The 20,675-nt window shown below is 45.4% G+C and overlaps 5 protein-coding genes across 5 annotated transcripts; all 5 read right to left on the bottom strand.

Annotated features, from left to right (window-relative positions):
- Positions 1-4,769: 4,769 nt before the first annotated feature.
- Positions 4,770-5,986, bottom strand: LOC130077654 (cytochrome b-like). Its single transcript, XM_056242953.1, is given in 1 exon segment — positions 4,770-5,986. A coding segment is annotated over 1 exon segment (978 nt). The 5' UTR covers positions 5,810-5,986; the 3' UTR covers positions 4,770-4,831.
- Positions 5,987-6,841: 855 nt separating this feature from the next.
- On the bottom strand, positions 6,842-8,300 carry LOC130077648 (NADH-ubiquinone oxidoreductase chain 5-like). The gene is given in 1 exon segment (XM_056242946.1): positions 6,842-8,300. A coding segment is annotated over 1 exon segment (1,395 nt). The 5' UTR covers positions 8,237-8,300.
- A 148-nt stretch (positions 8,301-8,448) lies between these two features.
- On the bottom strand, positions 8,449-9,963 carry LOC130077649 (NADH-ubiquinone oxidoreductase chain 4-like). The gene is given in 1 exon segment (XM_056242947.1): positions 8,449-9,963. A coding segment is annotated over 1 exon segment (1,368 nt). The 5' UTR covers positions 9,830-9,963; the 3' UTR covers positions 8,449-8,461.
- Positions 9,964-12,024: 2,061 nt separating this feature from the next.
- LOC130077641 (cytochrome c oxidase subunit 2-like) lies at positions 12,025-13,022 on the bottom strand. The gene is given in 1 exon segment (XM_056242939.1): positions 12,025-13,022. A coding segment is annotated over 1 exon segment (666 nt). The 5' UTR covers positions 13,003-13,022; the 3' UTR covers positions 12,025-12,336.
- A 2,556-nt stretch (positions 13,023-15,578) lies between these two features.
- Positions 15,579-16,425, bottom strand: LOC130077643 (NADH-ubiquinone oxidoreductase chain 2-like). The gene is given in 1 exon segment (XM_056242940.1): positions 15,579-16,425. A coding segment is annotated over 1 exon segment (594 nt). The 5' UTR covers positions 16,173-16,425.
- Positions 16,426-20,675: the final 4,250 nt, after the last annotated feature.

The following is a 20,675-nucleotide window of genomic DNA, read 5'->3' as shown; positions in this document are numbered from 1 at the left end:
AAAGGGCCCCCCCGCATATTCTACGTTGAAACCCGAGACAAGTTCCGATTCACCCTCTGTCAGGTCAAAGGGCGCGCGGTTAGTTTCCGCTAGGGTCGAGATGTATCATATTGCGGCTAGGGGTCATGCAGGGACTAGTAGTCATACGCTCTCTTGGGCTGTGTTGAACGTTTGGAGGGTGTAACCCCCAGAGAAGACAATTACTGAAAGCAGAATAAGCCCAAGGCTTACCTCATATGAAATTGTCTGGGCGACCGCCCGTAGGGCCCCAATTAGTGCGTATTTCGAATTTGATGCTCACCCTGATCCAAGAATAGAATATACTGCAAGGCTCGATAGTGCTAAGATGAATAGAACTCCTAAGTTAAGGTCAATTACGGGGTGCGGCATGGGCATGGGCGCCCATAGGATTAAGGCCAGGGTCAGCGCAAGAATAGGGGTTGCTAAAAAGAGGAAGGGGGAGGAGGTGGAGGGGCGGACGGGCTCTTTAATGAATAACTTTACCCCGTCAGCGATAGGTTGTAGTAATCCGTAGGGTCCGACTACATTAGGCCCTTTTCGCAGCTGCATATATCCTAGTACTTTTCGCTCAAGTAAGGTTAGGAAGGCTACGGCTAGTAGGACGGGGACAATATAGGCAAGGGGATTAATTAGGTGAGTTATTAGAGTGTTCATCATGAACTGGGGAGAGGACTTGAACCTCTGATTTAAAGGGCTTAGGCCTTTCGCAATTTACCATGCTCTGCCACCCCAGTATGCCCTTATCTTGGGCGGTAGGGGCTTTGGCCCTCCCTTTACTTAATTTATTTGTTTTCATCAATTAGGGGTGGGGCATGCCTCAAGTATAGGCCCCTCTTTTTCGATCCTTTCGTACTGGAAAAAGTAGCGTTACAGATAGAAACTGACCTGGATTGCTCCGGTCTGAACTCAGATCACGTAGGACTTTAATCGTTGAACAAACGAACCCTTAATAGCGGCTGCACCATTAGGATGTCCTGATCCAACATCGAGGTCGTAAACCCCCTCGTCGATATGGGCTCTGGGAGAGGATTGCGCTGTTATCCCTAGGGTAACTTGGTTCGTTGATCGGCTTTTTAGTCGGATCATTATTGGTCAGATGTTCTGCGGCTTAGAGATGTTTCTCTTGGCTTTAGGGGTTTGGCCCAGTCCACTCGGAGGCTTACTTTTCCTCCGTGGTCGCCCCAACTGAAGGTAAAATTTCATGGCCACTAAGTTCTTGCTCTTTATGGAGTTGTTTAACGTGGCTGAATCTTGTACCTTAAGCTCCAAAGGGTCTTCTCGTCTTGTACTGTTATACCCGCTTCTGCACGGATAGATCAATTTCACTGACTGAAAGGGGGAGACAGTTAAGCCCTCGTCTAGCCATTCATACAGGTCTCTATTTAAGAGACAAGTGATTGCGCTACCTTTGCACGGTCAAAATACCGCGGCCGTTGAACCCGTAGTCACTGGGCAGGCTGGACCTCCTATACTCAATTTAGTTGCAGGAGGCGATGTTTTTGGTAAACAGGCGAGGCTTGTGTTTGCCGAGTTCCTTCCCCTTCCTTTAGTCTTTCCCTTAAAATGACACTCCAGTGTGGGGTTAACGATTATTTAGTGTAAGTTCTTCTTGGGGTTTTTATTATTCACACTACCCTCTTGGGTTGGGTTCGTTAAATTCCAGCGGCTTGTCCGATCTGGTTTACACTTGTGGCGGGAGAAGATCAGGTCTTCTTGTTACTCATTTTAGCATAATCTCTCCCATGTGGGCATGGGTTGGTCTGATATAATTAGGGGAGTAAGATTTGTTATCGGTATAATAAATTTCTCTCTGTCTGAGCTTTAACGCTTTCTGCTTAGGTGGCTGCTTTCAGGCCCACTAGAACAGTGTGTCTTATATATTATGATCTTTATCCGCCTGCGAAGGTTGTATCCTTTGTTGAAGGGGCTGTACCCCCTTCAACTAACTCTCACACTTTCCCTTAAAGTATCTTGATGATATTTGTTTTGATTTGGGGGGTGCGAGGCTGAACTTCTATCCATCTCTCAGGCAACCAGCTATCACCAGGTTCGGTAGGTCTGTCACTTCTACCCGGAGCTCTTCCCACTCTTTTGCCACAGAGACGGGTTAGCCCTAAATTACATAGGCTGTCTCGGGGTAGCTCACCTGGTTTCGGGGTATCAAACTAAAGGTCTCTTCGCTCGATGGTACTGGCTAAATCATGATGCAAAAGGTACAAGGTCTAGTCTTTGTTTTTCAGTGCTTATATGGGTTGTTTCATTTCTCTTTCAGCTTTCCCTTGCGGTACTGTCTCTATTGCTTTGAGCTGAACCTTTTCTGTCTCCCATACTCAGGTAAAAAAATGGTTTAGTTTGTGGCGTTGGGTCTTGTTTTGTTATGAATAAAGTTGAATTATATTAGTAGTTAAGCTAGCTGGTTAGCTCAGGGTGATCCAATTTGCATGGATGTCTTCTCGGTGTAAGTGAGATGCTTGGCTAACTCAGCCACGCCCTGAATTTAATCCAAGTGCACCTTCCGGTACACTTACCATGTTACGACTTGCCTCCCCTTGTCACCGCTCTGGTGTTAGGTAGCTTTACTGCATTTTGACAGGGGAGAGTGACGGGCGGTGTGTACGCGTCTCAGAGCCGAGTTCAAAAGGACACGCTGCTTCCTTTTTACTACTAAATCCTCCTTCAAGCACTATTTCATGTTGCATGTCCGTAGTGTTCTATAATAGAAAATGTAGCCCATTTCTTCCCGCTTCGTACGCTACACCTCGACCTGACGTTCTGGGTTGTGCCCATTTTGCTTACTTTTATTGCCTTCACAGGGTAAGCTGACGACGGCGGTATATAGGCTGGGGTGGCTAGAAGTGGTGAGGTTTAACGGGGGTTATCGGTTCTAGAACAGGCTCCTCTAGGGGGGTCTGAGGCACCGTCAGGTCCTTTGGGTTTCAAGCTAATGCTCGTAGTACCCGGGCGGACGCCTAATTGTAGTTGGACGTCTGGGTTTATGGCTGAGCATAGTGGGGTATCTAATCCCAGTTTGTTTCTCAGCTTTCGTGGGGTCAGGTGGGCTTTTCTAAAGCTACTTTCGTATATCGGGCTTCGGACTCCTAGAAGCGTATGACAGCCAAAGGGCCATTCGACTTTATTATTTCACTGTCCTTAACCACCCTTTACGCCGTTGTATTATCAACTAGGGCCTCTCGTTTAACCGCGGTGGCTGGCACGAGTTTTACCGGCCCTCTCAACCCTGACTGAGTCAAGTTTTCACTTATGGCTTAATATTTATCACTGCTGAATTCCCTTGGGGGTGTGGCTAGGCCAGGCGTCTTGGGCTAACGGTTTGTGCCTGATGCCTGCTCCTCGTCCCCGGGCAGGGGATTAAGGGCGTACTCACGGGGCTGCGGAGACTTGCATGTGTAAGTTGGGCTAGAGCTGATAATAAGGTCAGGACCATGCCTTTGTGCATGCGGAGCTTCTCAGGGCCCATCTTAACATCTTCAGTGTTATGCTTTGTATTAAGCTACGCTAGCGATTAAATATGTTGGATTTTTTAGCATTGAGAAATTTACTAACAAATTTAGTAGAATTTTTTGGGCTATATTTGAGAAAATTTTTAGGGGGGTCGATATGACATGTATATATATATATATATAATGCGGATGGCTAATGGATATCTCAACTTGTTAGCCCGCACGTTCTCGAACCTTCCTTGGTTTCGGGGTTTGACAAGGAGAACAGGATTTGCTGAGCGTAGGGGGTAAGGGGGTTTGTCGCGTGAAAACCAAAAGAGGGGGCGTATATATCAGGGTAAGTTGAAGAAAGGATGTATATGTTATGCACTTGATAGAATAAAATGTAATTCTTAAGTTATGTCTTTCAATGATGAACCTAGTTTAATTCGGGCAAGGAAGAGTACCACCTTGAGATGTTACTTGTGCCTGCACTCTGAGATGTAAAGTGAAAGGAAACCAAAAAAGAGAACCCCTATGCATATAAAAGAACGCCCGGCATGTTGGGTAACGAGGAGTATGCAATTACACCATTAATCAGATGCCAGTATAATTATCCGAGGGTGGAGTCTTATAAATATGGACCTGAAATAGGAACCAGATGCAAGGAATAGTTCACAGTGTGCAACCCCCACGTATTGTGTCCCTGATTCTATCATGCATAAGATGCCTTATATGAACCGGTTGGTGGTCTCTTACTACATTAATATGGTTACGTTAAACCTTAGGTGTTTATTTCAAGGAAAGTGTTGAGTGCCGAATCTAGGGGAATAATATAGTTCCCAGGTTAGAATAAATTATTTGTGAGTTTTAACGATTTGGTCTATGTACGTCTTGGACGTTAGTACTTGCTTTTAGGTTAAGATAAATGAATGGTGATAATACATATATATGCACTAACACAACACACACAATATTACGAATAATATTATGTGTGTGTTAGACCATATATATGTACTATACGCATGTAATGCTACACGCGGTACCGGACCATATAGGTTACTATCAGAAGATAGTTTAATTTAGAATTCTGGCTTTGGGAGCCAGGGGTGGGAGTTAGAATCTCCTTTTTCTGGGCGCTAGGAGGGGGTTTAACCCTCGATCTTCGGATTACAAGACCGGTGCTTTCAAGCTAAGCTACTAGGGCAAGCTCATTTCAATGCTTTATTCTCGGCTCACCCTGCGAGGGGGGCGAGAACAAGGAAGAGTGCGAAGTATAGCACCGACGCGATTTGGCCAATGATGATATATGGGTGTTCTACGGGTATGCCTCCAATTCATGTTAAAATGATTATGTCCGCCACTAAGGTTCAGAATAAGAATTGGGTGATTGGACGGAAAGTTAGTCCTCGTTGCTTTGAGGTGTGTAAAATTGGCACTACTAATAGTACTAGGATGCTAAATAATAGTGCTAGGACCCCTCCTAGCTTGTTTGGAATAGATCGTAGAATGGCGTAGGCGAACAGGAAGTACCACTCCGGTTGGATGTGCGGTGGGGTGACCAGAGGGTTTGCTGGGGTAAAATTTTCTGGGTCGCCGAGCAGTGTTGGGGAGAATAATGTTAGGGATGTGAGAGCTAATAATATTAATACAAAGCCAAGGAGGTCCTTGTATGAGAAGTATGGGTGGAAAGAGATTTTATCCGCGTCGGAGTTTAATCCGGCAGGGTTGTTTGATCCCGTTTCGTGTAAAAATAGCAAATGTAGGACTGTTGCACCGGCGATAACGAATGGAAATAGGAAGTGGAAGGCGAAGAATCGCGTTAATGTTGCGTTATCTACGGAAAAGCCGCCTCAAATCCACTGGACAAGGGCGTCGCCCATATAGGGGACTGCTGATAGTAGATTTGTAATTACGGTGGCACCTCAAAAAGATATTTGCCCTCAGGGCAGTACATAGCCTACAAAAGCCGTCATCATAACTAAAAGGAGTAGAACTACGCCAATACTTCAGGTCTCTTTATAGAGGTATGACCCATAGTACAGTCCGCGGGCAATGTGTATGTAAATACAGATAAAGAAGAACGATGCTCCGTTAGCATGTATGTTTCGGATGAGTCAGCCATAGTTTACGTCTCGGCAGATATGTGTTACTGATGAAAAGGCCGTTGAGATATCGGAAGTATAATGTATGGCCAGGAATAGTCCTGTCAGGATTTGAGTAATTAAGCATAATCCTAGGAGGGATCCGAAGTTCCATAGTGCTGAAATATTAGATGGGGTTGGAAGGTCAACTAGTGCATCGTTAGCGATTTTTATTAGCGGGTGGGTTTTTCGTAGGCTTGCCATTATTGTTCCTGTAGTTGAATGACAACGGTGTTTCTTCAAGTCACTGGTCTCGGTTAAAGTCTGAGCGGGAATTATGACCTATTTCGTGTTTTTACTATTGATAGCTTTGATTGTAGGATTGATTGCTGTTGCGTCTAATCCCACGCCTTATTTTGCTGCCTTAGGATTGGTAGTGGCAGCGGGGGTTGGGTGCGGGGTGTTGGTTGGCTGTGGTGGGTCCTTTTTATCCTTAGTTCTTTTCTTAATCTATTTAGGGGGAATGCTTGTGGTGTTTGCTTATTCGGCAGCGTTAGCTGCTGAGCCTTTTCCAGAGGCCTGGGGAAGTCGTTCAGTGGCTGGATATGTTCTGATTTATCTGTCGGGTGTTGTGGTGACGGCTGGACTATTTTGAGGGGAGTGATATGAGGGCTCTTGGGTAGTCATTGATGGGCTGAAGGAGTTGTCTATACTACGGGGGGATGTTGGGGGTGTGGCCATAATATATTCTTTAGGGGGGGCTATGTTAGTTATTTGTGCTTGGGTACTACTTTTAACTCTACTTGTGGTGTTGGAGCTGACTCGGGGTCTAAGTCGCGGGACACTTCGAGCGGTTTAAATAAGGGCTAGAAGAACCGCCAAGGCCATGGTTAAAAGGAAGATGGTTAAATATGTTTTAATTGTTCCTCGTGAGATATCGCTTATTATTTTTGCTACTATTATTTGTGTGAGTGCTATCCCTTTTGGGCCTGTAGTTTGAAGTCAGGTTTGGTCCAGTTTAGTGGCAGCTGATTGTCCGAGGACCAGGCTGGCTTTGGGGGAGAGTCGGTGTATTAATGCAGGGAAGTACCCGAGTATACTCGAAAAATGGTGTGCAGAGGCTTTATAGGCAGTTTTAGCTGGGTTGTTGGCCGTAGCTGCGAGTTCTATAGCCACTAGAAGTCCAATAACAGTCACGATAAGGGCTGCTATTTTTAGGGTAGCAGGCATTGTCATGGTGGATGTTTTTAAGGGTAGGAAGTTAGACGTGATAATAAGTCCTGCAACAATGCTTCCTCAGGCAAGTCGTTTGATTGGGTTGATGACTGATGGGTTGTTCTCATTGATGGGGGATAATGGAAGGAATCGTGGGGATCCCATAGTAACAAAATATACGACTCGGAAGCTGTAAACTGCAGTGAAGGACGTGGCAATCAGTGTTAAAGTTAGGGCCCAGGCGTTTAGGTAGGAGGTGTTTAGGGCTTCAATGATAGCATCCTTTGAGAAGAATCCGGCAAGGAATGGAGTGCCTGTTAATGCTAGGCTTCCTACCGTAAGATAGGCTGAGGTGGCAGGCATAAGTTTATGAAGGCCCCCTATTTTGCGAATATCTTGTTCGTCATTCAGGCTATGAATAATAGACCCAGAGCATAGGAAAAGTATGGCCTTGAAGAATGCGTGTGTGCAGATATGAAGAAATGCTAACTGTGGCTGGTTTAGCCCGATTGCAACTATTATTAATCCGAGCTGACTTGATGTTGAGAAGGCGACAATTTTCTTGATGTCATTTTGTGTTAGGGCGCAGGTGGCTGTATATAAGGTGGTTAATGCTCCTAGACACAGACAAATCGTTAGTGCCAGCTTATTATTTTCTATAAGTGGATGAAGGCGAATCAATAAGAAGATGCCTGCAACTACTATGGTGCTGGAGTGAAGTAGCGCTGATACCGGCGTCGGGCCCTCTATGGCTGATGGGAGTCATGGGTGCAGGCCAAACTGGGCCGACTTTCCCGCTGCGGCAAGGATGAGTCCAATCAAGGGAGTTGTTATGTCAAAGCTATTTGATAAAGAGAAAATTTGTTGAATCTCTCAAGAATTTAGATTTATTGCGAATCAGGCCATAGCGAAGATTAGCCCAATATCTCCAACACGGTTATAGATAACTGCTTGGAGGCCTGCTGTATTGGCATCTGCTCGCCCATGTCATCAGCCGATGAGTAGGAAGGATATAATGCCAACTCCTTCCCAGCCAATAAATAGTTGAAATATGTTGTTTGCTGTAACGAGAATAATTATGGCCACCAGAAACAAGAGTAAGTATTTGAAGAACCGGTTAACGTTAGGGTCGGAGTGTATATATCATAGTGCAAACTCTAAGATTGATCATGTTACGTAAAGGGCAATTGGGGTGAAAATAAGGGAGTAGTGGTCAAATTTAAAGCTGATGTTCGCGTCAAATACTTGCGTATTTATTCACTGTCAGTTCGTAGTAATAGTCTCCACCCCTTGGTCCAGGAAAATTATAAGCGGTAATAGGCTAATGAAGAATGCAGTGCTGACGGCAGTTTTAACGTGCGTGGCTGCCCATTCTAATTTTAAAGGGCTAGGACTTAGCGTTGTGAGTAGCGGGAGAACAAGAACTGTAATGATTAAAATGAATGAGGATGATATGGCTAAGGCTGTTGGGGTCATAGCTTCCGCTTGGATTTGCACCAAGAGTTTTTGGTTCCTAAGACCAACGGATGAGCTGTTATCCTTCAGAAGCGTAAAGAAGCCGAGGATTTTAGCCTCGGTGCATAAGTATTAGCAGTACTTACTGATTTCTGTCCTTCTTTGGTGAGTAAGGGGGCTTTAACCCCTGTCTTCAGAATCACAATCTGATATCTTGGTTAAACTATACTTACAGTAACATCACCCTCACATGAGTTCTGGCTTTGCTACAAGGAGAATTACTGGGATAAGGTGAAGGGCTATCAATAGATGTTCTCGGGTGTGGAATGGTGCGAGGTTTATGATATGGTTTGGTGCTGGCCCGCGTTGCGATATCAAGAACATATAGAGGGAGTAGGCCGCGGTAATTAATGTTCCCAGCCCGGTGAGTGCAATGGTTCAGGGGGACCAGTTAAATAGAGTTGTAATAATTATAAGTTCTCCTATTAGATTAGGAAGTGGGGGTAATGCTAAGTTGGCCAAGTTCGCAATAAATCATCATACTGCCGTCAGTGGGAAGACTACTTGTAATCCTCGAGCAAGGACTATAGTTCGACTATGGGTCCGTTCATAAGCTGTATTAGCTAGACAGAATAGTATAGAGGAGACTAATCCGTGGGCAATCATTAGAATGATTGCTCCTGAAAACCCTCAGGGGGTTTGAATTAGAATGCCCCCCGCTACAAGCCCTATATGGCTAACAGAGGAATAGGCGATTAGTGACTTGAGGTCGGTTTGTCGTAGGCAAATAGAGCCGGTCATGATGATGCCCCAGAGTGCTAGAATAATAAATGGATAAATTAGTTCTTTAGAGAGTGGGTTTAATATAATTATTATTCGCATTATCCCGTACCCGCCCAGTTTTAGCAGAATTGCTGCTAGTACTATAGACCCTGCAACGGGGGCTTCTACGTGCGCCTTTGGTAGTCATAGGTGCACCCCGTACAGGGGTATTTTCACTAAAAAGGCGATTAAGCAACCCGCTCATCAGATCTTATGGCCCCAGGAGTTTAGTAACAATGGCTGGGTATATTGGATAACTAATAGAGACAGAGTCCCCGTAGACTGTTGTAGTAGAAGTAGGGCCACCAAAAGTGGGAGGGACCCCGCGAGGGTGTAAAACAGAAAGTAGGTACCTGCGCTGAGGCGTTCAGTCTGATTTCCTCACCGGGTAATAATAATAAGGGTCGGGATCAGCGTGGCTTCAAATATAATATAGAACATGATGATTTCTGTGGCGCCGAAAGCCATGATTAGGAAAGTTTGGAGTGAGGTTAAAAGTGTAATATATAGACGCTGCCGGCTGACTGGCTCAAGGTTGATGTGATTTTGGCTGGCTAGAATTATTAAGGGTAGAAGTCAGCATGTCAAGACTAGAAGGGGTGTAGAGAGGGGGTCTGTGGCTAAATATGTGTTGGACATAGTTCACCCGGTTTCTGATGTTCATTTAAGTCATGTGAGACTAATAAGGGCAATTGAAAGACCGTGAGTAGTTGTGGCTGTTCATAATCATTTGGGGGAGGTCAGTCAGATCGTTGGGAATATTATGATTGTGGGAATTAGCACCTTTAGCATTGTAGCAGATTAAGGTTTTGCAAACGGTCAGTGCCGTGGGTCCGGGCTGTGGCTACCAAGAGTGCAAGGCCTGTGCTCGCTTCACAAGCGGAGAAGGCCAGTAGCAGTATAGGGGCGGTAGAGAAGCTTGTTGATTCAAACTGTAATGTTCATAAGGCTAATGCAATAAATAGGGACAGTATTATTCCTTCCAAACATAGTAATGCGGAAAGTAGATGCGTGCGATGAAACGCCAATCCTATAAGCCCTAAAATAAAGGCTGAGCTAAAGCTAAAGTGTACTGGTGTCATAAGGGGGCCGTGGACTTAAACCACAATTTTCTGAGCCGAAATCAGAGGTCTTCTTTGGACTAGCCCCCCATTCCGCTCATTCCAGGCCTCCTTGGGTTCATTCGTAAATCAATCCGAGGGTTAAGAGTATTAGGACTGTAGTAGCTCAAAAGAATGTTCCGGTTGGGCTGTGGAGTTGATCTCCTCAGGGTAGGGGAAGGAGAAGGGCAATTTCTAGATCAAATAAAAGGAACAGAATTGCTACCAGGAAGAATCGTAGGGAGAAGGGCAGTCGGGCAGACCCTAATGGGTCAAATCCGCATTCATAAGGGGAGAGCTTTTCCGCGTCTGGATTCATTTGTGGTAGTCAGAAAGATACAATTGCCAGAACTGACGACAGGGCTACTGTGATAGTAAAGATAGTTGTAATTAAATTCATTATCTTTCCTTGGGTTTTAACCAAGACCGAATGATTGGAAGTCACTTGTACTAACTTTAATACTAGAAAGATATGAGCCTCATCAATAGATTGATACGTAAAGGAATAGTCATACTACGTCAACAAAATGTCAATACCAGGCAGCGGCCTCGAACCCAAAATGGTGCTCGGATGTAAAGTGGTATTGAATTTGTCGGAGAAGACAGACAGCTAAAAAGGTTGAGCCGATAATGACATGTAGTCCGTGGAAGCCTGTGGCGACAAAAAATGTCGAGCCATATACTCCGTCTGCAATTGTGAAAGGTGCTTCATAATATTCTATGGCCTGGAGGGCAGTGAAATAAAATCCTAACAGGATTGTAAGTGTAAGAGATTGAATGGCTTGTTTCCGTTCACCTTCTATAATACTGTGGTGGGCTCATGTGACTGTTACCCCGGATGCCAATAATACGGCTGTATTGAGGAGGGGCACTTCAAAAGGGTCTAATGTGATAACTCCCGTAGGGGGTCAACACCCGCCTAGTTCGGGTGTTGGAGCCAGGCTTGAGTGATAGAAGGCTCAAAAGAAGCCCAGGAAAAAGAACACTTCGGAAGTGATAAAGAGAATTATCCCGTATCGCAGCCCCTTCTGTACAGGCGGTGTGTGGTGACCTTGAAAGGTCCCTTCTCGAATAACATCACGTCATCATTGAAATATTGTAAGAAGTAAGAGAATTAACCCGAGGGTTATTAGTGTTACTGAGTGGAAGTGAAACCAGATTGCTAGGCCGGACGTTATTAGTAGGGCACCGACGGCTCCGGTTAGTGGTCATGGGCTAGGATCAACCATATGATATGCATGCGCTTGGTGGGCCATTAAACGTTCTCCTGCAGATAAAGGCTTAGGAGTAATACAAATACGTAGGCTTGAATTATTGCTACCGCAACTTCTAGAAGTGTTAAAAGAAAGAGGACGACGGCTGTCAGGATTGCCACCGTTGGTATCATAGGTAGTAGTACGAACACAGCTGTGGCGATGAGTTGAATTAGTAGGTGGCCTGCAGTTAGGTTGGCTGTAAGTCGAACTCCTAAGGCTAGCGGTCGGATGAATAGGCTAATTGTCTCAATAATAATTAGTACGGGGATCAGGGGAATGGGGGTTCCTTCTGGTAGAAGGTGCCCGAGGGCAACTGTTGGTTGATTTCGCATACCAATAATTACTGTAGCAAGTCATAATGGTACGGCGAGGCCTATATTTAACGACAACTGTGTTGTAGGTGTAAAGGTATATGGGAGAAGGCCTAGCATATTAACAGTAATAAGGAACAGTATTAGAGAGGTTAATAGTAGAGCTCATTTATGTCCTCCTACATTTAGAGGCATTATTAGTTGATTAGTAAACCGGTTAATAAATCATGTTTGAACAGTAATAAGTCGGCTATTTATTCAGCGAGATGATGGGGTTGGGAACAATACTCATGGTAGTGCAATTGCAACGGCGATGAGTGGAATTCCCAGGAAAGATGGGCTTGCAAATTGATCAAAAAAGCTTACTATCATGGTCAGTTTCAGGATTCAGTTTTATGTTTTTCTTCACTTATTGGGGCCGGCTCATTAGGTGCTGTATGGTTTAAGACCTTGGTTGGAATAATAGTGAGGAAAATGATTCATGAGAATACTAGGATCGCGAATCAGGGATTGGGGTTGAGTTGGGGCATTTCACTAGAGGTGGTCGGTAGTCACCAAACTTTGGCTTAAAAGGCCAACGCTTTGTCCAATAATTAGCTTTCTAGTGAGGCGTCTTCTAGTATTAAGGAGGATCAGCTTTCGAAATGTTCTAGCGGTACGGCTTCAACCACAATAGGCATAAAGCTGTGGTTAGCGCCACAGATTTCAGAGCATTGTCCATAAAATACACCGGGGCGCGAAGCGATAAAGGCAGTTTGGTTTAATCGCCCAGGCACCGCGTCTATTTTTACACCAAGAGATGGGATGGCTCATGAGTGTAATACGTCTTCTGCGGACACTAGAACACGAATTGGTGACTCTATTGGGACTACTATTCGGTGATCTGTTTCTAGGAGTCGAAATTGCCCTGGGGTGAGGTCTTGAGTCGGAACTATATATGAATCAAATCCTAGGTCTTCGTAGTCTGTATATTCATAGCTTCAATATCATTGATGTCCTATGGCTTTAATTGTTAAGTGGGGATCGTTAATTTCATCTATAAGGTACAGAATTCGAAGGGAGGGGAGAGCAATCAAAACTAGAATTACCGCTGGCAATACTGTTCATACAATTTCGATTTCTTGGGAATCTAAAATATATTTATTGGTAAGCTTAGTTGAAACCATTGCAACAATAATATAGAGTACTATTGTGCTAATTAAAAATACAATTATTAGGGCGTGGTCATGGAAGTGAAGAAGTTCTTCTATAACGGGTGATGCCGCGTCTTGGAATCCTAGTTGTGTGGGGTGTGCCATTAAGTCTTAGGTTAAGGCATACAGGGGTCTAACCTGCGATTTCACCTTGACAAGGTGATGTAATTTACGTATTTTACTAATGTCTTTAGAAGAAAGTGACAGAGTGGTTATGTGACTGGCTTGAAACCAGTACATGGGGGTTCAATTCCTCCCTTTCTCGTTAGTTTGACTGAACTTGGACAAATGCTGGTTCCTCGAATGTATGATATGGCGGAGGGCAGCCGTGGAGTCATTCTACATTTGTTGTAGTTAGCTCTACTGAGGATACTTCTCGCTTGGCGGCGAAGGCTTCTCAGAGAATAAATAGGAATATAATCACCGCCACTAGTGAGACGAGAGAGCCAATGGATGATACTGTATTTCATAGGGCGTAAGCGTCTGGGTAGTCAGAATACCGTCGTGGTATACCTGCTAGACCTAGGAAATGCTGTGGGAAGAATGTAAGGTTCACACCGATGAATATTACAGCAAAGTGGATTTTCGTTCAAGTGTCGTTTAGGGTATATCCTGAAAATAATGGGAATCAGTGAACGAAGGCTGCTATAATGGCAAATACAGCCCCTATTGATAGTACATAGTGGAAGTGGGCAACTACATAGTATGTGTCATGAAGAACAATATCAAGTGAGGAATTAGCAAGGACAATTCCTGTTAGCCCTCCTACCGTAAAGAGGAAAATAAACCCTAAGGCCCATAATATAGGAGTCTCCCACTTGATAGAGCCCCCGTGTAATGTAGCGAGTCAGCTAAACACTTTTACACCGGTCGGGATGGCAATAATTATTGTTGCAGATGTAAAGTAGGCACGGGTGTCTACGTCCATCCCAACGGTAAATATGTGGTGGGCCCAGACGATAAATCCAAGGAGGCCAATGGCCATCATTGCTCAAACTATCCCTATATAGCCGAATGGTTCTTTTTTGCCCGCATAGTAGGCTACAACATGTGAAATGATGCCGAACCCTGGTAAAATAAGAATATAAACCTCTGGATGACCAAAGAATCAGAATAGATGTTGATATAGGATTGGGTCCCCTCCCCCAGCTGGGTCGAAGAATGTGGTATTAAGATTACGGTCAGTGAGAAGTATTGTAATTCCGGCTGCTAGGACAGGTAGTGATAGGAGTAGGAGAACAGCGGTTACAAGTACGGCTCATACAAAGAGAGGCGTTTGATATTGGGAGATGGCTGGGGGTTTCATATTGATAATTGTGGTGATAAAGTTAACTGCCCCTAAAATTGATGATACACCTGCTAGGTGTAGAGAGAAGATTGTGAGGTCTACTGATGCTCCCGCGTGGGCGAGGTTGCCTGCGAGTGGGGGATATACGGTTCATCCCGTTCCGGCGCCAGCCTCAACGCCAGAAGAAGCTAGCAATAGTAGAAATGATGGGGGCAGAAGTCAGAAGCTTATGTTATTTATTCGCGGAAATGCTATATCAGGCGCACCAATTATTAGGGGTACAAGCCAGTTTCCGAACCCGCCAATAAGAATTGGCATTACTATAAAGAAAATTATAACGAAGGCGTGGGCGGTAACGATAACATTATAAATCTGGTCGTCACCTAAGAGTGATCCGGGTTGGCTTAGCTCGGCTCGGATAAGGAGGCTTAAAGCGGTTCCCACTATCCCGGCTCAGGCACCAAATACAAGATAAAGGGTACCAATGTCTTTGTGGTTTGTAGAAAAGAATCAGCGCGTAATTGCCACAGGTAGGGTAGCCGAGTGCCCAGGCGGTGGGTTGTAGCCCCGAAGACAGAGGTTTAAATCCTCTTCCTATCAAGCCCCGTGGTGGAGAAACACGTTGGATTGCAAATCCAGAGACGCAGAGTAATACCCTGCCGGGGCTTTTCCCGCCTTACTAGGCGAACGGCGGGAAAAGTAGATGGATGCTCGCTGGCTTGAGCGCTTAGCTGTTAACTAAGAGTTTGTAGGATCGAGGCCTTCCCATCTAGAAAGGCCTTAGTTTAACAAAAACATTTGATTTGCAATTAGAAAATGCAAGATAGACTCTTGTAGGTCTTATCAGGGACTAGAAGATTCTCACTTCTGCTTAGAGCTTTGAAGGCTCTTGGTCTGATGCTATCCTAAGTCCCTAGGTGACTAGTATGGCAATAGTTGGTGTCACGGGTAAAAGGCCCAAAGCCATTACAGTAGCTAGGGCTAGGGGGAAGGAGGCTTGGGTTGTCTGAACCCGCCATGGGGTGGTTGAGGTAGTAGTGTTAGGGGAGATGGTGAGTGTTATGGCGTAGCAAAGTCGTAAATAAAAGTACAGGCTAAGCAGTGCGGCAAGGGCTATAATCGTGGCAATGAGGGGAAGGCTTTGCTTCGCTAGTTCTTGCAGAATTAATCACTTTGGTATAAATCCTGTAAGTGGGGGTAGGCCACCTAGTGACAATAATACCAAGGCAGTGGTTGTCGTCAAGATAGGGCTTTTCGATCAAACGGTTGCGAGGGTGCCAATTTTTGTGGCGGATGAAGTTTTCAAAGTCAAGAATGCTGCGGATGTCATAAAAATATATGTCAGTAGCGCAAGAAGGGTGAGCTGTGGGGCGTATTGAAGAACAATAATTATTCAGCCTATGTGTGCAATTGAGGAGTAGGCCAAGATCTTCCGCAACTGGGTTTGGTTCAGTCCGCCTCACCCACCAATTAAAGTAGACATAAGTCCCAGGGTTGTGAGTAGTAAGGGGTCAATGGCTTGGGCTGTCTGAATAATGAGGGCGAGCGGGGCAAGTTTCTGCCAGGTAGACAAAACTAGTCCTGTGAGGAGATCTAGTCCTTGTAATACTTCAGGCATTCAGAAGTGTATTGGCGCTAGCCCAATTTTAAGTGCTAGGGCGGTAATAATTATTGTGCTGGCAATAGGATTAGAGACATTATTTATGTCTCATGCCCCTGTGATCCAGGCATTTGTTGTGCTCGCAAACAGGATCATGGCTGCGGCAGTGGCTTGAGTAAGAAAATATTTTGTGGTCGCTTCCACGGCGCGTGGATGATGGTGCTGTGCCATTAAAGGGATGATCGCCAGGGTATTAATCTCTAGTCCTATTCAGGCCAGCAGTCAGTGGGAGCTAGCAAAGGTTAGGGTGGTTCCTAAGCCAAGGCTGGACAATAGCGTCGCTAGTACATAAGGGTTCATTGATGGAGGAGGGAGTTTAACCGTCATGTCCGGGGTATGGGCCCGAAAGCTTATTTAGCTGACCCCATCTTAGAAAGTGGTGTAGAGGAAGCACTAAGAGTTTTGATCTCTTGAGCATGGGTTCGACCCCCTTTTTTCTAAGAACTGAGGGGATTTTAACCCCTGTTAGCCACTCTATCAAAGTGGTCCCTGGGCACTCGGGCACAGTTCCTAAGCTACAGCTGGGGGGGAAGGCCCGCTAGTGCAATTGGGAGCGAGATGTGTCATAACACAAGAGCTAGTGTCAAAGGAAGAAAGTTTTTTCACACAAGGTGCATAAGCTGGTCATATCGAAATCGTGGGTAGGAGGCTCGGACCCACAAGAACACAATGGACAAAAATGCGGCCTTAATCATAAGACTAATTGTGGTCAGCTCCGGTATGCCAGGGAAATACGATGTTCCTAGAAACAGGACAGCGGACAAGGTATTCATTAGCAAAATATTTGCGTATTCGGCAAGGAAGAACAGGGCAAAGGGCCCCCCCGCATATTCTACGTTGAAACCCGAGACAAGTTCCGATTCACCCTCTGTCAGGTCAAAGGGCGCGCGGTTAGTTTCCGCTAGGGTCGAGATGTATCATATTGCGGCTAGGGGTCATGCAGGGACTAGTAGTCATACGCTCTCTTGGGCTGTGTTGAACGTTTGGAGGGTGTAACCCCCAGAGAAGACAATTACTGAAAGCAGAATAAGCCCAAGGCTTACCTCATATGAAATTGTCTGGGCGACCGCCCGTAGGGCCCCAATTAGTGCGTATTTCGAATTTGATGCTCACCCTGATCCAAGAATAGAATATACTGCAAGGCTCGATAGTGCTAAGATGAATAGAACTCCTAAGTTAAGGTCAATTACGGGGTGCGGCATGGGCATGGGCGCCCATAGGATTAAGGCCAGGGTCAGCGCAAGAATAGGGGTTGCTAAAAAGAGGAAGGGGGAGGAGGTGGAGGGGCGGACGGGCTCTTTAATGAATAACTTTACCCCGTCAGCGATAGGTTGTAGTAATCCGTAGGGTCCGACTACATTAGGCCCTTTTCGCAGCTGCATATATCCTAGTACTTTTCGCTCAAGTAAGGTTAGGAAGGCTACGGCTAGTAGGACGGGGACAATATAGGCAAGGGGATTAATTAGGTGAGTTATTAGAGTGTTCATCATGAACTGGGGAGAGGACTTGAACCTCTGATTTAAAGGGCTTAGGCCTTTCGCAATTTACCATGCTCTGCCACCCCAGTATGCCCTTATCTTGGGCGGTAGGGGCTTTGGCCCTCCCTTTACTTAATTTATTTGTTTTCATCAATTAGGGGTGGGGCATGCCTCAAGTATAGGCCCCTCTTTTTCGATCCTTTCGTACTGGAAAAAGTAGCGTTACAGATAGAAACTGACCTGGATTGCTCCGGTCTGAACTCAGATCACGTAGGACTTTAATCGTTGAACAAACGAACCCTTAATAGCGGCTGCACCATTAGGATGTCCTGATCCAACATCGAGGTCGTAAACCCCCTCGTCGATATGGGCTCTGGGAGAGGATTGCGCTGTTATCCCTAGGGTAACTTGGTTCGTTGATCGGCTTTTTAGTCGGATCATTATTGGTCAGATGTTCTGCGGCTTAGAGATGTTTCTCTTGGCTTTAGGGGTTTGGCCCAGTCCACTCGGAGGCTTACTTTTCCTCCGTGGTCGCCCCAACCGAAGGTAAAATTTCATGGCCACTAAGTTCTTGCTCTTTATGGAGTTGTTTAACGTGGCTGAATCTTGTACCTTAAGCTCCAAAGGGTCTTCTCGTCTTGTACTGTTATACCCGCTTCTGCACGGATAGATCAATTTCACTGACTGAAAGGGGGAGACAGTTAAGCCCTCGTCTAGCCATTCATACAGGTCTCTATTTAAGAGACAAGTGATTGCGCTACCTTTGCACGGTCAAAATACCGCGGCCGTTGAACCCGTAGTCACTGGGCAGGCTGGACCTCCTATACTCAATTTAGTTGCAGGAGGCGATGTTTTTGGTAAACAGGCGAGGCTTGTGTTTGCCGAGTTCCTTCCCCTTCCTTTAGTCTTTCCCTTAAAATGACACTCCAGTGTGGGGTTAACGATTATTTAGTGTAAGTTCTTCTTGGGGTTTTTATTATTCACACTACCCTCTTGGGTTGGGTTCGTTAAATTCCAGCGGCTTGTCCGATCTGGTTTACACTTGTGGCGGGAGAAGATCAGGTCTTCTTGTTACTCATTTTAGCATAATCTCTCCCATGTGGGCATGGGTTGGTCTGATATAATTAGGGGAGTAAGATTTGTTATCGGTATAATAAATTTCTCTCTGTCTGAGCTTTAACGCTTTCTGCTTAGGTGGCTGCTTTCAGGCCCACTAGAACAGTGTGTCTTATATATTATGATCTTTATCCGCCTGCGAAGGTTGTATCCTTTGTTGAAGGGGCTGTACCCCCTTCAACTAACTCTCACACTTTCCCTTAAAGTATCTTGATGATATTTGTTTTGATTTGGGGGGTGCGAGGCTGAACTTCTATCCATCTCTCAGGCAACCAGCTATCACCAGGTTCGGTAGGTCTGTCACTTCTACCCGGAGCTCTTCCCACTCTTTTGCCACAGAGACGGGTTAGCCCTAAATTACATAGGCTGTCTCGGGGTAGCTCACCTGGTTTCGGGGTATCAAACTAAAGGTCTCTTCGCTCGATGGTACTGGCTAAATCATGATGCAAAAGGTACAAGGTCTAGTCTTTGTTTTTCAGTGCTTATATGGGTTGTTTCATTTCTCTTTCAGCTTTCCCTTGCGGTACTGTCTCTATTGCTTTGAGCTGAACCTTTTCTGTCTCCCATACTCAGGTAAAAAAATGGTTTAGTTTGTGGCGTTGGGTCTTGTTTTGTTATGAATAAAGTTGAATTATATTAGTAGTTAAGCTAGCTGGTTAGCTCAGGGTGATCCAATTTGCATGGATGTCTTCTCGGTGTAAGTGAGATGCTTGGCTAACTCAGCCACGCCCTGAATTTAATCCAAGTGCACCTTCCGGTACACTTACCATGTTACGACTTGCCTCCCCTTGTCACCGCTCTGGTGTTAGGTAGCTTTACTGCATTTTGACAGGGGAGAGTGACGGGCGGTGTGTACGCGTCTCAGAGCCGAGTTCAAAAGGACACGCTGCTTCCTTTTTACTACTAAATCCTCCTTCAAGCACTATTTCATGTTGCATGTCCGTAGTGTTCTATAATAGAAAATGTAGCCCATTTCTTCCCGCTTCGTACGCTACACCTCGACCTGACGTTCTGGGTTGTGCCCATTTTGCTTACTTTTATTGCCTTCACAGGGTAAGCTGACGACGGCGGTATATAGGCTGGGGTGGCTAGAAGTGGTGAGGTTTAACGGGGGTTATCGGTTCTAGAACAGGCTCCTCTAGGGGGGTCTGAGGCACCGTCAGGTCCTTTGGGTTTCAAGCTAATGCTCGTAGTACCCGGGCGGACGCCTAATTGTAGTTGGACGTCTGGGTTTATGGCTGAGCATAGTGGGGTATCTAATCCCAGTTTGTTTCTCAGCTTTCGTGGGGTCAGGTGGGCTTTTCTAAAGCTACTTTCGTATATCGGGCTTCGGACTCCTAGAAGCGTATGACAGCCAAAGGGCCATTCGACTTTATTATTTCACTGTCCTTAACCACCCTTTACGCCGTTGTATTATCAACTAGGGCCTCTCGTTTAACCGCGGTGGCTGGCACGAGTTTTACCGGCCCTCTCAACCCTGACTGAGTCAAGTTTTCACTTATGGCTTAATATTTATCACTGCTGAATTCCCTTGGGGGTGTGGCTAGGCCAGGCGTCTTGGGCTAACGGTTTGTGCCTGATGCCTGCTCCTCGTCCCCGGGCAGGGGATTAAGGGCGTACTCACGGGGCTGCGGAGACTTGCATGTGTAAGTTGGGCTAGAGCTGATAATAAGGTCAGGACCATGCCTTTGTGCATGCGGAGCTTCTCAGGGCCCATCTTAACATCTTCAGTGTTATGCTTTGTATTAAGCTACGCTAGCGATTAAATATGTTGGATTTTTTAGCATTGAGAAATTTACTAACAAATTTAGTAGAATTTTTTGGGCTATATTTGAGAAAATTTTTAGGGGGGTCGATATGACATGTATATATATATATATATAATGCGGATGGCTAATGGATATCTCAACTTGTTAGCCCGCACGTTCTCGAACCTTCCTTGGTTTCGGGGTTTGACAAGGAGAACAGGATTTGCTGAGCGTAGGGGGTAAGGGGGTTTGTCGCGTGAAAACCAAAAGAGGGGGCGTATATATCAGGGTAAGTTGAAGAAAGGATGTATATGTTATGCACTTGATAGAATAAAATGTAATTCTTAAGTTATGTCTTTCAATGATGAACCTAGTTTAATTCGGGCAAGGAAGAGTACCACCTTGAGATGTTACTTGTGCCTGCACTCTGAGATGTAAAGTGAAAGGAAACCAAAAAAGAGAACCCCTATGCATATAAAAGAACGCCC

This window comes from Rhinichthys klamathensis, unplaced genomic scaffold (genome assembly GCF_029890125.1).
Source record: "Rhinichthys klamathensis goyatoka isolate OS25496 unplaced genomic scaffold, OSU_Roscu_1.1 h1tg000765l_1, whole genome shotgun sequence".
NCBI lineage: Eukaryota > Metazoa > Chordata > Actinopteri > Cypriniformes > Leuciscidae > Rhinichthys > Rhinichthys klamathensis.
This window is presented reverse-complemented; position numbering and strand designations above follow the sequence as displayed.